This window comes from Telopea speciosissima, chromosome 7 (assembly GCF_018873765.1).
Source record: "Telopea speciosissima isolate NSW1024214 ecotype Mountain lineage chromosome 7, Tspe_v1, whole genome shotgun sequence".
Lineage (NCBI taxonomy): Eukaryota > Viridiplantae > Streptophyta > Magnoliopsida > Proteales > Proteaceae > Telopea > Telopea speciosissima.
In genome coordinates, this window is record NC_057922.1 from 21,306,387 (window position 1) to 21,323,373 (window position 16,987).

The 16,987-nt window shown below is 38.7% G+C and overlaps 2 protein-coding genes across 4 annotated transcripts in view; one reads left to right on the top strand and one right to left on the bottom strand.

Annotated features, from left to right (window-relative positions):
• Window positions 1-2,174, bottom strand: part of LOC122669887 (probable cytochrome P450 313a2) — a 46,293-nt gene extending 44,119 nt beyond the window's left edge. Inside the window, exon 1 of the mRNA XM_043866771.1 lies at window positions 2,170-2,174. The gene's annotated coding sequence lies outside the window, so the exon portion shown is untranslated. The remainder of the gene's footprint in view (window positions 1-2,169) is intronic.
• Window positions 447-15,557, top strand: LOC122669888 (65-kDa microtubule-associated protein 5). 3 transcript variants are annotated; one of them, XM_043866774.1, is made up of 12 exons: window positions 447-620; window positions 902-1,105; window positions 1,203-1,457; window positions 1,560-1,775; window positions 4,352-4,507; window positions 4,609-4,768; window positions 5,880-6,031; window positions 13,737-13,824; window positions 13,913-13,986; window positions 14,075-14,149; window positions 15,061-15,396; window positions 15,439-15,557. In XM_043866774.1, exons 1-11 carry the CDS (start codon window positions 543-545, stop codon window positions 15,352-15,354), a joined length of 1,752 nt encoding a protein of 583 aa, XP_043722709.1. In that variant the 5' UTR covers window positions 447-542; the 3' UTR covers window positions 15,355-15,396; window positions 15,439-15,557. The 3 variants fall into 3 exon arrangements, 2 of the variants coding, with proteins under 2 accessions (XP_043722709.1, XP_043722708.1); XR_006334095.1 differs by having other exon boundaries at window positions 448-620; window positions 15,055-15,417; window positions 15,452-15,557; XM_043866773.1 differs by having other exon boundaries at window positions 448-620; window positions 15,055-15,396.
• Window positions 15,558-16,987: the final 1,430 nt, after the last annotated feature.

The following is a 16,987-nucleotide window of genomic DNA, read 5'->3' on the forward strand; positions in this document are numbered from 1 at the left end:
TCATGTGTGCTTCGCTCTCTACGATGGTCTCTCGTGAGCTCGCATCTTACAACCCTTCTAGTAGAATAATATATACACCGAAAAGCACATACATTCTAATCCAACGGTGTACTGAAACATCTGCACATACAGCCTGTTGTTCCTTATCATAAATTTTGCAAATCAAAATCGTCGGTTTCCGCGCCAAAACCCAACCCAAGATTTAATATTACCCTCTCCGTAACGTACATTGATTGGGTCACCCGTGCCGTTACATATGCATCTCAACCAATAGAAACAGATGGCACAGCATAAGGCATCTGGATATTTATGTCAATACGTAAAGATGCATTTCTGCTTATTAAAACGATTGGTGACTCACCCGTAGGTGACACAAGTTTCTCGTCGGACTTCTTTCTCTTGGCTTCGCTTTTGTGGAAGAATTTTCAACTTTTAGTCCAGTCTCATAGTCTGCAAATCCCAAAACGGAATGAGAAGAAAAGAATAGAATTTTTTTCTAGGGTTTCGTGTTTGTTGTTTTGCATTTAGTTTAGCTTCTTTGGATGTCTGTTCTTCCACAGAGGACGATGATCCCTTCTGTATCAGAGACCACATGCGGCACTCTTCTCCAAGAATTACAGGTTTTTCAAGAACTTCTCCTACTTCTTCTATTCTTACTGTCTCAGTAATGGCGACGATTTCATGGATTCTTTTTGGTTTTCTGTTCATGTGTGATCCGTTTCATGGATTCTGTTCGTTTGTATGGTTTTTGTTTGTTTTTTATTTCTTCATGATGTTCAGAGTGTCTTGTAGACTTTTTTTATTTAAAAAAAATCGTTTATTGTATGATTTTTCGTCTTTAAATTTCATTTTACGGATTTTTCTCCTCTTCCTAAGATTTAATCGTTCATTTGGTTACCAGAGGATTTGGGATGAAATTGGAGAGAGTGACAGCGAGAGGGACAAGATGCTTCTGCAGCTTGAACAAGATTGTCTTGATGTTTACAGAAGGAGGGTTGAGCAGACTAGCAAGTATAAGGCTTATCTACATCAAGAATTGGCCGAGGCGGAGGCTGAGGCTGCGAGCCTCATCTCTGCACTTGGAGAACGAGCTTCCTTCTCTCTAGTCAGTGTTTTTTTGGGTCTTGAATCCTGATTTTATTATTACCTGAGATTAAGTTATTTTTGTGATGGTTTATTGAGATTTTTAACTCTCTGTGTAGTCTGAGAATGCAAAGGGTACTCTTAAAGAGCAGATAAGTGCCATAAATCCTGTCTTGGAGGATTTGAGACGGAAGAAAGGGGAAAGGGTGAAGGAGTTTATCGAGGTTCAGTCGCAGATTGTTCAAGTTTGTGCAGAAATGACTGGTACTGTCCAGCTTGAGAATTGGGCAAATTCCCAAGTGGATGAGCGGGACTTGACTGTTAATAAATTGGGAAACTTGAAGTCTCACCTTCAGGAACTCCAGACAGAGAAGGTTTCCTCGTTAATTTTGATTTGGAACTCAATTGTTTTCTTACAAAAATAAGGGAGATTGAACTAATATTAAAGATGCTACTTTTACCATTTTTGTTTTCAGAGTCTAAGGTTACAGAAGGTTAGTGGTCATGTTAACTCTATCCATGAGATGACAGCCGTAATGACAATTGATTTTCTTAAAATAATAAATGAGGTTCATCCAAGCTTGGTTGATTCTTCAAATAGTCTATCAAAGAATATAAGCAACGACACCCTTTCTAGATTGGCTGGAGTAGTTCATTCGCTACAAGAAGAGAAAAAGAAAAGGCTGCAAAAGGTAATCACATTTTTGGTTTTTGCTTGCTTGCTTTCAGTTTTTTTTTAACCTACCTATGCTGCCCAACATTTAATCGTGTTGATGAAAGTTTAACTTAGTCTGAACACTTCCTACTTTGCACTTCCACTTGATCTACTTGGTTATAACATCTGAGTATCTCATGAGGAAAAAATCTGCAATAAATAGACCCCAGTAGCAGCTCCAAATAATCCTTCATTCTCATGCATTTGATATTGAAGAACAAGCTCTTAACAGTGAAAACCCCTCTTTTGTAAGTCAGCACTTCAGCATCTGATTTAGTACGGGGTAATATTTGGATTTTGTACTTTGTAGGTTCTCAAACCAGTTCCAAAGAAAGTCAAAATAGGCCATAACATAAAAGAAAGTCTTGCACGATCTTTTCAAAATCCCACTTCTTTAATTTTAGAGTATATTATAATTATTAACTTTCCAGAAGAGTGACTCTATGTCTCACTGTTTTTTTTTTTTTGGGGGGGGGGGGTTTAGTTCCTGTTGTTTGATTTCAGTAAATGTAATTTATGGTTAACATATTTGAGATTTAAAAAAACACATTAAGTTAAAATGATATATATTATATATTATATATATTTATATTTATATTTATTTTAAGTAGTCTTCTTGTAATTTTTGAAGACATAAGTTTCATAGTATTGTATTTCCCTTTCCTGTCATCTTCATTGTGTCATGCACTTGTTCTCTATAGTGCTGATTGGGACATATATCCAGACTAGAAGGTAATAGATCATATAATTAGGCTTTTCTCCATGGTGCTCAGATTCAATTGTGTAACCAAATGCTCTTCTATAATCATTGGCCAAAATACCAGCTATTATTTCCTGATCAGTATTCTGTATCTAAATAGCATTCCTGGTCCCCGCTCACTGCTACTGGTCCCCGCTCACTGCTACCTATGACTTCTTATTTATATAAATATTGATTACTTGTAGATCTGACGCATAAAATAAGGGTTGTCATGTGGTTCCTTAATGCAGGAAAAAGGTATGTCAATGCATATACCTAAATTCTATGGGGTTGTTGCTGTCCTGGGCACCAACAAAGGATAGATTGGCCTGGGACTAACAGTCAACCGAGTCTGGAATCTCAGTTACAGCCTGAAGGAGGAGGGATCTCAACTCCAACGGATTGTAGAATACTGAAAAGACTTTCCGAAACAACTCAAAAGCCATTAACTCTTTGGACATAATGGACTGTAACTTTACTATAATGGGCTTGCTGCTTTTCGGGCCTGATAGCAGCCATACTAGAAGTTAGTGGGAAAGTTAATGTATCTCTCATTGACTCGTCTAAAATTGGAGGGCGGGCCTTAAAGCAACGGTAAGGTTGCTCCATTGTGACCAAGTGGTCACGGGTTTGAGTATGGAAACAGCCTCTTTGCGAAAGCAGGGGCAAGGTTGCGTACATTATGACCCTCCCCAGACCCTGCAGTGGCGGGAGCCTCGTGCACTAGGTACGCCCTTTTTTTTTACTCTTCTAAAATTGCATATGCAGTTGGGATGGTTAGTCTATTCATGCATGCTCCTAGGACAAGTCATATGGAGGCTGCATATCGTAAATCCAGACCAGGAAAGTGACTGTTATACACCAAACATAATTACTGGAAGATTGAAGGCTTCACTGATGCTGATTGGGTTGGTTCTATTACTGATAGGAGGTCTACATTAGGATACAATACCTTTGTCTGTGGAAACTTGGTCACTTGGAGAAGCAAGAAACAATTTGTTGTCGCAAGATCAAGTACAGAAGCAGAATTTAGAGCCATGGCTTATGGTGTCTGTGAGCTTCTATGGTTGAAGAAGTTAAGAGTTGGGATTTGAAATTAATTGTTCCATGAGATTATATTGTGACAATAAGGCTGCCATCAGTATTGTTCACAACCCCCTTCAACATGATTGCACAAAGCACATTGAAGTTGATCGACACTTTATAAAGGAGAAGATTGACTCCAAATGTATTTGTGGACCCTTAGTGAGGACAAGGGTTCAGTCAGCTGACAGTTGGGAATGCTTGATAGTCCACCCGATCTCTCTCTCTCTCTCTCTTCTTCTTGCTTTGTTAAGGCTACAAACTAACTAAACCGACGTTTTAAGTTGGATTTGATGATGCTCAATCTTCTCTCTGTTTATGCATATCTTAAACTAGCAAGGCATTCATTACTTTTAATATCTTTGCAATTATGATCTTCTAGTAATTATCTTGTATCCCTTAATCGGTTTCTCCCGCACACGTGCACACACACACACACACATATTTGAGTTAGAACTTTTTGATACATGTTTATACTCGATGTAGTTATGATATTAGCTTCATTGGAGTTACCTTGTGTATGCTTCCTAATTTCAATTGGTTTACATATTTTCCTTTCTGAAGAACTACCTCAGGTGCAATTTAAGGCGCATATATGTACATGGTTATTTCTTATGTCTATGGGTAAACTGAGATGCGAAAAGCTGCTGAATTTTGGATTCTTCTGTGTACTTCTGTGAAGAAATATGTCATAAATTTGGCAGTATTCATGTCATTTGTTTTTAATGTAGCTTCAAGATTTGGGGAGCACACTCATGGAATTGTGGAATCTCATGGACACTCCTGTTGATGAGCAAAAAAGATTTGATCATGTTACCTCTTTGATTTCTGCCTGTGTCAATGATGTCCCAAGGCAAGGAAGTCTTGCCCTTGATCTCATTGAGGAGGTGAATTTTCTTAGTCCTTCCTTGAAATTTATTAGAAATTTGTTTCTGTAATATGTAATATTGATGCCCTTTATTATTGTTGTTCTGTTTTTTATTGTCAGACGGAGGTTGAAGTTGAGAGATTGAATGTTCTGAAAACTAGCAAGATGAAGGAACTGATCTTGAAGAAGCAGAATGAGCTTGAAGAAACCTGCAGGGGGGTTCATTTGGATGTAGATAGTGATTCAGCTCGGCAGATTCTCATGAGCCTTATTGATTCTGGTTGGAAATAATCACAATACATTAATTAGTCTTAATTTTTAATCTTGTTAAAATTTGGAATTTTTCTTTATCATAACCATTTTTTAAACTAACTTATATAATTCATGATTCTGTTTTTGGTTCCTATTCATTTCTTCACAAGAGGATAAGTGGAGCTTCTTTTAGTTTTATTGTCCTTCAATTACTCTCTTTCTGTTCTGTTCTAGTTTTGCAACTTATTATGAATCTAGGAGTCTACATTTGCGATTTTTTATTCAACTTGTTCATTTTCTTTTGGCTAATATCATTTACTAGGTTAGAAATTAAATATTCTTTTGTGAAAAATTTAAAGTAAAATGTTTCTACTGGGGATACTTATCTTCATGGATTTTGAATACAATAGTTTTGCATGCCTGTGTTGGACTCTATATACTTGATGTTTCAGAAAGGGGAAAGATCAAGAGCAGAAGTTTGGGAAATGTGGTAGCAGCACAAACGTGTTGCCAACCTTGACAGGTCCCACTTAATATGTGCCATGTGGCATTCCATCTTGCTCTTAAATTTATTGCAGAAATAGGCACCACCATCTCCTATATATCTGTAAAATTTCAACCTAATTCAAGTATTATACATGGAGAAAATACAGATCAAAATATAAAAAAAAATCCAAAAATATGAACCCAAATTATGAATATATTAAAATACATGGGAATAATAGCATATATAAAAAGGTTTGGCTGGGTTTTTTTTCGGTGCCGGTTGCCGACTTGGCACCCCAACCTTCCTCCTTTATCCCATTTAGTTGGGATAAGGCTTTGGGAATAATTGCATACAAGTTGATCATTTGATGACTGAATTTCGCCACAAAATTTTACATGTGTATAATTGTATAATCTATGAGAGACCCTACATATCCATATGGCTGGAAATTGCGGCATCATTAGTCATGTGGCTAAAATCAATTTGATGTGTTAAGCTTTGGAAATGTGTTTGTGCTGCCACATTTTTGTCCTGAAGTTTTCATCTAAAATGGTCTCTAGGGGTTATTTTAGTCAACTACTTACGATATTCTATTGAGTATAATTAGTATGGAAAATAGTAAGCCTTTTTCTTTTATCAATGGTTTTCACAGGGAATGTTGATCTATCTGATTTGCTAACAAGTATGGATAGTCGAATTGCAAAAGCTAAAGAGCAAGCTCTAACTAGAAAGGATATTTTGGACAAGGTCGAGAAATGGACATTTACTTGCGAGGAGGAAAGCTGGCTTGATGACTATGAAAGGGTAACTGAAATCATAGATGTTTTCTTACTTATTCTTACTTATGTAATTCTCTTCATCAATCATGGTAATTCTAGTAAATTGTGAGCTCATAGCCTCCAACAAGATTTAGTGAATTCATGCTATAGAAGATTTGAGGATCTCTGCATATTATCTACTATTTGCAGCCATATAGTTTATTTTTGCTTTATTAATTTAATCTTTATTTTCATTTTAATTAAATAAGGTTTTTATATATCTGTGTGTATGTTTGTGCTCTATTAAGAAATAATAGATTCTTCCATATATGCTTCAAACTTCTGTATTATTTAAGCCAATGTTAACTGCTACAGCATCTCTTGCCTTATTTTTGTTGAAACCCCATGCTGTATTGTCTAAAATTTCATATAGGCATTGTGTTTTAAGGTAATTTTTATCTAAATCCTGTTGGTAATGTAAGGCTAGGTATGGAACATCCCTAACCTAAGATAGGATCCCAAAATAACTTCCAATAGGTACTGATTTCAGAACTATTAATAGTACATATGACCCGACTCAATAAGCAAATAATACAGTTATAATAGACCTCTATACTTTCCCACAATGCTTGACACACAAAGTGAACTAACCCAATAGTAGAACCACAAGGCAGCAGCCTTTATTCCCAACCGCAGACTCAAAACAGAACTTATTGTTAACAGCCTTAGGAATTGAATGCTTGAATGACCTAAATCTATCATCCAGCCCCTTATTTATAATAATCTTAAATTACAATCGAAGTATGAATTCCCCCCTAGTCCTATTCCTATTAGGAATTCCCACTACAATTAGGAATCCCAAATAGAGATTGGATAGAAGGGAAAAAACAGAAAAGAAGTAAAAAGCAAAACATAAAATAACTAAAACAATGAGGACTAAATTACCCCTATCGGGTAAAGTAGCCCATCTCAACACTCCCCCTCAAGTTGGAGCAAAGATGTCGATCATGCCCAACTTGACTAGATTGGGATGAAACAATTTCCCAGATAATCCCTTGGTGAAGATATCAACAAGTTGATCAGCAGATGTCACAAAGGGAATACAAATCAGCCCATCTTCTAACATTTCTTTGATGAAATGCCTATCCACCTCAACATGCTTGGTACGATCATGCTGTACTGGGTTGTGTGATATGTTGATCGCAGCCTTATTGTCGCAGTACAACATCATAGGAAGACGAATAGGAACACCAAGATCTTATAGCAAACCTTTAAGCCAGAGTAACTCACAAATACCTTGTGCCATAGCTCGAAACTCAGCTTTGCATTAGAACGAGCAACTACATTTTGCTTCTTGATATGCCATGTGACAAGATTTCCACCTACAAAGGAGCAATACCCAGAAATAGACTTGCGATCCGCAGAACCAGCCCAATCAGCATTAGTGTATGCTTCTATCCGTAGGTGACCATGTGAAGACAGAAGAATTCCTTTTCCAGGAGCTGACTTCAAATAGTGCAAGATACGTAGTACAACCTCCATATGAGAAGAGTAGGGATCATGCATAAACTGGCTCACAGTACTCACGGCGACAGCAATGTCAGGACGAGTGTGTGAGAGATAAATCAGCTTCCTTACCATCTTTGGTACCGGCCTTTATTAACAAGCTCACCCTCTTTTTCCTTGAGTCGAATAGTAGGATCCATAGGAGTATCTGAAGGACGGCAGCCTAACAATCCGGTTTCAGCCAATAAGTCTAGGACATACTTCCTTTGGGAGAGAAAAATGCCTTTAGCAGATCTGGCCACTTCAATCCCAAGAAAGTATCGTAGTTTCCCTAGATCTTTAATCGCAAATTCTTGTCCAAAGAAGGTCTTCAACCGTCTGATCTCATCACCATCATTGCCAATAACCACTATGTCATCAACGTAGACTATAAGAACAGTGAGTTTTTCACCAGCCCTCTTTATAAAGAGTGTGTGATCAGCATTACTCTGCTTATAGCCCACAGAAATTATGGCCTTGTGGAACCGGCCAAACCATGCTCGCGGTGACTGCTTCAGGCCATATAGTGCACGCTTCAGCCTACACACTTTTCCTTGGTTTCTGTTGCGAGAGAACCCTGGTGGAATGTCCATATACACCTCCTCATCTAGTGCTCCATTTAGGAAGGCATTTTTTACATCTAGCTGCTGCAAATCCCATCCAAGGTTGACTGCACAAGATAATAACACATGAACAGTATTTAACTTTGCAACAGGTGCAAAAGTTTCCTGGTAATCAATGCCGTATGTCTGAGTGAACCCCTTGACCACGAGTTGTGCCTTATACCTATCCACAGTGCCATCCACCTTTTGTTTCACCACAAACACCCATTTACATCCAACGGTTTTCTTCCCAGGTGGAAGAACCACAGTCTCCCATGTGTTATTTTTCTTCAAGACTTCCATTTCTTCCATCATAGCTGCCTTCCACTTTCCATCTAATAGAGCTTCCTGCCAATTGTTAGGAATACAACCAGAAGAAAGAGAGGAAACAAACGCACGAAAGGATGGGGAGAGAGAGTCATAAGAAATAACATGAGATATAGGATGCTGAGTGCAAGTCCTAACACCTTTGCGAAGAGTAATAGGTAATTCAGGAGAAGGAACATTACCAGATAGAGAGGCAGGTTATGGATCCGGGTTTGGCAATTGGATGGGTATTGGAGCAACAGTTGATTGAACGTGCTTATGTTTCCTTGCATAAATCTTCACAGTACTGTAATCAATCCTCCGCTGAAATTCACTAATAGTCCTCTGGATAGGAGTCTGGACCGGGGTAGATTGCTCCCCCTGAATAGAGATAGTCTCCCCTTGTATAGGAACCTCTCCCCCTGACTCAGGGGGAGTACTAGGGGCAGGCCGAACTGGTTCAGACTCGTGGTAAGCAGACTGAAGTGGAGGTGGAGAGTCAATAGTCAGCACATCTTCACTAACACTCTCCCCCTGAAGAGGTGGGGACACATAATATGGAACACTTTCATGAAAGACAACATCCATGCTGACAAAAGTCCGGCGGGATGGAGGGTAATAACATTTGTACCCCTTCTGTGTAGCAGAGTAACCCAAGAAAATGCAACGGAGACTACGGGGTTCAAGTTTATCAGGGGACCTTGTATCACTGGCATAACAAACGCAGCTAAATACCTTAGGTGGGCCTATAAAGGAAGAAGAGCCAAGTAATAGCTCAATAGGGGCTTTAGAATTAAGAACCCGACTGGGCAGCCTATTAATTAAATAGGCTGCAGTAAGGACAGCATCCCCCCCAATAAAGGGGAGGGACATTGCGAGCAAACAGAAGAGCTCTAGCCACCTCCAAGAGGTGGCGGTTTTTTCTCTCAGCCACACCATTTTGGGCTGGAGTGTCGACACAGCTGGTCTGATGGAGGATTCCATGGGCAACAAGGTATTTTTGGAACTGACCTTCCATATATTCTATCCCATTGTCACTCCTCAAAATTTGAAGAGTGGCATTAAATTGGGTCTTAACCAACTGATGAAAGTGCTGAAAACATGAAAAAACTTCATTTTTTGTGTGCATAATGTAGACCCAAGTGAACCTAGAATAGCAGTCAATAAAAGTGACATACCACCGATGTCCAGAAAGGGAAGCTTTCCTACTAGGACCCCACACATCAATATGAACAATATGAAATAAGGAAGAGGATCTATTATTAGAAATAGGATAATTTGAACGTGTCTGTTTAGCCAAGACACAAGGCTCACAAAAAAAATCTTCCTTAGTACAGTCTTTAACTAATGCTAGAAATAAAGTTGATAAAGTACCTAAAGGGGGATGGCCTAGCCTAGAGTGCCATTTGTGTAATTTAGAAGAGAAAGATGCAGAAGGTAAAGCCTGGGTAGGTGTAGGATCTCCATCAAGCAGGCACAATCCGCCATGCATTTTACCCGATCCAATCGTCTTCCCCGAGTCTAGTTCCTGAAAAACATAGTGAGTGGGAAAAAAAGTCTCTTTACAATTCAGGGATTTGGTGATACTGCTAATGGAAAGAAGGTTAGTTGTAAATTTTGGAATATGCAACATAGATGACAGTGTAAGGGAAGGAGAACAACCAATGGATCCTTTCCCTGAGATGGAGGAGAGGGACCCATAAGCAATTTTGACTTTATCCTTACCAGAAGCGGGAGAATATGTATTAAAAAGGCTGGAAGAACCTGTCATGTGATTAGTAGCACCGGAGTCTATGATCCATGGAGTGGAAACTACTGATGCACAATGACCAGCAAAGGAAATACTTGTACGGGCAAAGAAGGAACCTGAATTGGCAGCAGACATAGTAGAGGCAGCGGATGTGTTCAACATACGACGTAGAGCCTGGAGTTCTTCCTGGGAGAAACCGATGTCAGTAGTGGGAGTTAGAGCTACACTTTCAGTGTGATTGGCTTTGTTTTTAGACTTAGCATGACCACGTTTGGCCTCAAAATCAGCAGGCTTCCCATGTAATTTTCAACACTGAGCCTTAGTGTGATATGGTTTGTGACAATGCTCACACTTCACAGGCTCTTTGGTAGTAGTAGTAGCAGCAACACTGTCAGAAGAAGTAACAGGAGTGGGGCCAGCAGTCTGTAAGGCTGATCTCTCAACTTTGGGAGTAATCATCATGGTAGCCCTTCGTGTCTCTTCACTGTGAACATAAGAAAAAGTCTCCTCTAAAGTGGGGAAAGGAACCCGACTAAGGACTTGCACCCGAATAGGGTCATAATCATCATTGAGGCCAGCCAGGAAATCATAGACCCGAAACTGATCAGCATAAGAATGATAGGCAGTAATGTCAGTAGTGGTAGTAGGTTGAAACCGAGCATAATGATCCAATTGCTGCCATAAACACTTGAGGGCAGCATAGTATTTAGTGACAGACATCTCCTTCTGAGTAGTATTTTGGAGTGTCTTCCTGATTTCATAAACCTGAGCACTACTTCTTGATCGACCATAAGTTTCCTTGACAGCAGTCCATATCTGAGTAGCAGTGTCAAGGAGGAGATATTGACCGGAAAGATCAGTGGTCATAGAATTCAAAACAAATGACATCACCATAACATCATTGGCAGCCCATTTAGTACGGGCAGCACCATCTTCAGTAGGCTGTTTGGTGGTGCCAGTAAGATGGTTAGTGAGTCCCTTACCAGCCACGGTCAAGGATAATGATGTGGCCCAAATAAAATAATTCGTACCATCAAGTTTAATGGCAGCAGCATAGGGAAGAAAGTCATTCCTAGTACGACCATCTCCTCTAGAAGTAGCAGTAGTCATCTCTGAGTCACCCATAATTCAGCCAGGGCAGAAAAAAATCAGATCTTAAAAAAAAACTGAATCGAGTGTGAAGGATGGGTTTTGAGATTGCAGAATTTTCAACCGTCAGAATGGGCTGAAACTTAGGTCGAGTTTCCCTCTAATAGTAGGGAAGATATCCTCCAAAAATTAGCTCCTTCTGATGAGCCAATAAAAAGCCCTAAATTTGTCAAAATTTAGGAAAAAACCTGATTGCAGAGAAATCGCAGGGTTGAATCAGAATTGGTTTTGATCTAGAGCTGTAGTCTTCAAACAGGGAAGGGTGTAGACCATTAAGATTAGGAACCAATCTCCACAAAAGCATAAATCAAACTTCAGTTGAAGGGATAGCTCGATCTCCAAGGATGGAGGAAACCTGCCGGCAGATTTAGGTCACACCAACTGTTCTTCGATCTTCAATGAGGTGACATTGAGGGCAGCAGCTAAATCTGCATTAGATCACCTCATAGTTGCTGCCCTGATGGAGAGAAAGAAGCCGAGAGTGGTGGAGAAGAAAAAACAGAAACCGAGAGGGGGAAGAAACAGAAAACCAGAAAAAACTGAGAAAGGCTGCTCTTAGATCAGAGTTGGCTCTGATACCATGTTAACAGCCTTAGGAATTGAATGCTTGAATGACCTAAATCGATCATCCAGCCCCTTATTTGTAATAATCTCAAATTACAATCAAAGTATGAATTCCCCTCTAGTCCTATTCCTATTAGGAATTCCCACTACAATTAGGAATCCCAAATAGAGATCGGATAGAAGGGAAAAAACAGAAAAGAAGTAAAAAGTAAAACATAAAATAACTAAAACAATAAGGACTAAATTACCCCTATCGGGTAAAGTAGCCCATCTCAACACTTATAATTCAGAACTGAACTTGTTACTAAATAGCACAGCAAACAATCAAGGAATAGGGGGATTGTTACCATCGAATGGAAGAATATTGGTGTGATCAAGACCTCCAAAAATCAGCTTCAGTTGATGGCTGAATCTGTACCTTCAAAACTTTCCTAATTAGCACACAATAGGAGAACTCTGGTAGCAGCCACAGCAGGTTGACAAACAACCCCAAACTCAGGTCTAGTGGAGGGATTGATGGTGTGGATTGGTGTTCCAAAAAATCAGCCCAAACTGAAGGCTAGGGTCTAAGATATGGTAGGGTTATGAAATTGGAAACTAAGTTTTCAAATTAGAAACTTAGTGGGGATAATCAAATCTAGCCAGCAGGAAGGCACCAAAGTAAGGTCGAGTGAGCCTCCTTGAAGTGATAACCCCAGAATCAGCAGCAGTTGGCCCTCGGTTGCAGAGATATAGCAGCAGCAAAGGATTGAGAAGATCTTCCAAATTTGGAAAATCTCAGGCTTGTATGGTTCCAATAGGCTCGAATGATTTCAGCTATGCCCAGAAAATAAATCCTGAACAAAGTAGAAAGATGTATCGATTAGGAGGGGAAAATGAAGAAGGGGGATAGAATGGGTTGAGCTTCTCACACTTCCCTGGGCCTCTCATCCTCCGATAATTCTCGCACCTCACAGCCAAAATTTGCAACAAACTTGTTTCTCTAATCTCAAAATCGTGGCCTTCTGTCCAGCCTCTTCTCTTTATTTATATTGATGCATGGATTACAAAAATAGAAAGTATCTAGAAAGTCTCCTACAATGAAATAATTGAGACTTGATTCCTAAGTAATTAGCAGCTGTAGTATCTCCAGTATCTTCCATCCATCTACTCAAGTAACAAGAATATCTTTTCCACAGCTATGTCATATAGTTCAAAACTGATGATCTGCTATGAAGAATTGAGATGAATTGACCAACTACTCTCATACAGGAATGAGAGAAATTATTGAAGAGATATAAGAGAAGAGTGAGGAGGCACCACAGCTACAACCAATGGCTAGAGAAGAACGATAGCTACAGAAGTTGGGAGATCTAAAGAAAAGGAAAAAAAATTCAGAATTTAACTGGCCCACTATTCTACCTCATCTTCATCGCACAAAATAAACCCCAAATCAATCTAACCAAACTAATAAAAGTAACGTTATTGTAGACTGAGGCATCATCCTCCACCCAATTGAATTTCATGGCTCATGCAGTATGTTCTACATGAGTTGAAAGGCTATGAACATTAGTTGGACATAGGGAACTCCTTACTGCTTGTCATAATTTTATTTCTTTTCTTCTCTTAAATGGATATATTTTAAACCATTAGTAGAACTCCGTCTTTCTGCTTCCTTCACTTGTATATCGACACTAATTTTCTCCAATAAAAGTATGTAGAAGCATTCTTTTTTGGAAGTTTAAAGCCATTGCTTCATTATTTTGAAAGTTTTTAGGCCATCTTTTGAAATAGTCATGAATTGATGTATTGGATTTCATACACAATTGAACAATCGCTTTGTTTTGATTTTGTAGGATCAAAATCGGTATAGTGCTGGCAGAGGAGCACATAAAAATTTGAAACGGGCAGAGAAAGCACGGATATTGGTTGGCAAAATACCATGTGAGACTGTTTCTGTGCTATTAACATTTGTCCAAGTTGCTACAATTTTTTTTCAATCATTTTAGCTCTCAAAACCAATCATATGCAGCTCTCGTTGAGAATTTGACAACCAAAGTTAAAGCATGGGAAGAGGAGAAAGGAATCCCATTCATGTATGACAAGGTGTGGACCAAGTTAGTATTTGGTAGTAATTAATTTGTAAAATCTATGTTTGTAACCTTAGAAATCTGGCTTTCATTTCAAATTTTAGGTTCCATTGCTACAGAACTTAGAGGAATATAGAGTACTGCGCCAGGAGAGAGAAGAGGATAAACGTAGATATCGGGTATGTTTTCATTGTCTTTGATAGTCTCTCCTCTCCCTTTATGACTATCATGTTCATCTATGTGATCTACAATTCTACCCCATTCTATTACCTTTGGTAAAGCTGGTTTATGCTATCCCATTTTAATTATTCATTATCAGCAGATGTGGTTGTGTGTGTGTGTGTGTTCTCCTACACACACATGTGGTGGTGCCACCACCTTTTCTAATGTAGTGGTGGCACTATTTCTTCTGCAAATGAAACACCCGCATGCCTCTCTTCCTCTCCCTTTAAGTTCCTTTTTTAAAGACAAACTTGTTACTTTTACCTGCTATATGAAAACTCTTTTTACAGATTCTGCACATGCGTGTGTGTGTTTGTGTCTGAGAATTATATGCTCCAAAGCTCTTGCTCTGGTCACTGCTGAGATTACTTATGTTGCTTGCATTTTTTGTGACCCTAGCCGTTCCTTTTTTCTAAAAATATCGTAGGTTTTTTTGACAGCCAAAAGTCTATGCAAAAGATTCTAGAGGAAGTGCATAAATACTGGCTTATGACCAATCGTTATGATCACCGATTGGATTTATTTGGTATTGGGTCCAAATTCTGCTTATGTTCATTTAATTGATGTAGTTATTTTATTGATGGTTTTTGATGTAATCCAGTCGGATGCATTGATTGCTCATAATATATATAGTAATGCTCATGTCCTCTTAGGTAGGCAGTACTTAGGATTCACTTCAGATCACGGAATCCAAAGTGGGTGTTCTATAAACTATGTGATTGAGTGCGTAGTTTCTCGAGGATGAACTCATAATTGTACTTGTAGCCATTGTTACTGATACAGTTTGAAAGTAAAATAATTTCAAAGACATGGACAAAATAGAAAGCCATGATGCATTTCAGTTCTAATTATTCTTTCACAGGAACAGAAGCGGCTACAGGAGCAGCTCGCTGCAGAACAGGAGGCACTCTTTGGGTCAAAACCAAGTCCAATGAGGCCGCCTACATTGAGAAAGCCATTGGGTCAGAACACCAACTCGAATACAATGGTTGGAACTCCAACAGGTCGCCGAATGGCAACTTCTTCAGGGCATCATGTGATCTCAGCCGGCAAGGAACGAAAAGACAATGGCAAGATTGGTGCTGCAATTCCTGTGAACTATGTTGCTCTTTCCAAGGATGATTCAGTATCACGCAATGCTTCAGCTGTTGTGTCTCCTTGAATTTTCTGCTGTTCACAATTGTTTTAATTGTAGTTTTATGCACATATATGGAGGCAATATAGTGTTTTTTTTTTGGGATGAATTGGAGGCAATATAGTTGATAATATTGAACTTCTTTGCTCCTCTTCCTCTAATGGGTAATGGTTTTGTACCCTTGAATGCTCTTGAGTATGGTACATTAATTCAGATTACAAGTCATGTGATGCACACGGTTTTAAGAATCAGGAATCGGTTCGGTCGGCCGTAACTGATCCATCCAATTCCCACTGATCTACTCTTTTTCCAGCCGATTCGGATCGGACTCGGAACTAACTGATTTGATTCCCTATTCTGTTTATGAACTCATTATCATGTTTTGAAGTTTTAGGTTCTTTTAGCTCCTTCTGAATGTTCTGATCAAGAAGTATTTTAAACACATTGTCATCACTAATCACAATACATGATAATGAATTCATAAACAAATTTGTAGCCAAAAAAAAAAAATAAAATCATAAACAAATAACATAAATTAAGCCTTAAACATAGGACAGAAATTGGACCCTTAAACAAAACCAAAATTTGGCCTTTAAACATAAAGCCAGAATTTGGGCCTTCTGGCTAAAACTATTCATGGGCTGCAATGTATAAAACACATTTTATTTAAATACCAAAACCCAAGCTCGGGCCCAATAAAATATTAAACAATTGGGCTTAAGGAGAAACCAAATGGATCTTGTTAAATAATGAAACCCAAGTCCACATCAATTAATAAACCCTAAATCCAGGTCCAATAGAAAAAAAAAACTAACATAATTTCATTTTAAACAATGTCCAATGACTAAAACCCTCTATCTTTTTCAAACCGATGCTGCCCCCTTTTTTTCTTCTTTTTATTATTCTTCAAACCTATTGATTTTTTTTTTGCTAACGAGGAAACCCTTGAACCTGCCTGGGTTTACGGCTCAGGCCCAAGGGAAAACCTTGGTTACACGAAGCCTCCCCCCACCCCGTGCAATGCTTCATTCATGGGGCCTCGAACCTGATTTAAAAGTCAGATCTATTGATCATTAATGGATTTAACATCATGAATGAGGAGGTTTATGCGGCAGCAGGCCTTGGCTATTCAGCGTGGCCTTGCTGCCCAGTTAATGGCAGCCATACCTTCCTCCCCCGACGGATATGATTTGCTCATAATCCATGTCTCTCAGTTGTTCTTAGCTATTTTACTCATCTCTAGAACCTGTCGAACCTTCAAGAACTTTATATCATTAGATATTTAAGTTTTTATTATTAGTTGATATCTACTAGGATGGATTTTGTTTCAAATTAATCGAATTTGGATCCGGATATTCTTTGACGAATGCGGATGGCCCTATGGATACTGATGCGAATCGAATTCATATGTTTGACTGTACAAACTATGAAACTTCAAGGTGCCTCTCTCTTCCTCTCCTGTAGTGTATCTCAACAATGGAGTTATCAAGATCATACAAACATGAGATAGAAAAAGAGGACATAGAATCCAATATTTATTACCATTGAATGCAATCCTCAAATTAGGGAGATTAATAAATTTAAGACTCCATTTCCCCTATTAACCTAACTATTATGTAATGGGTATTACTTAGTTATAATCCAAGTTAGGAAATAAAAT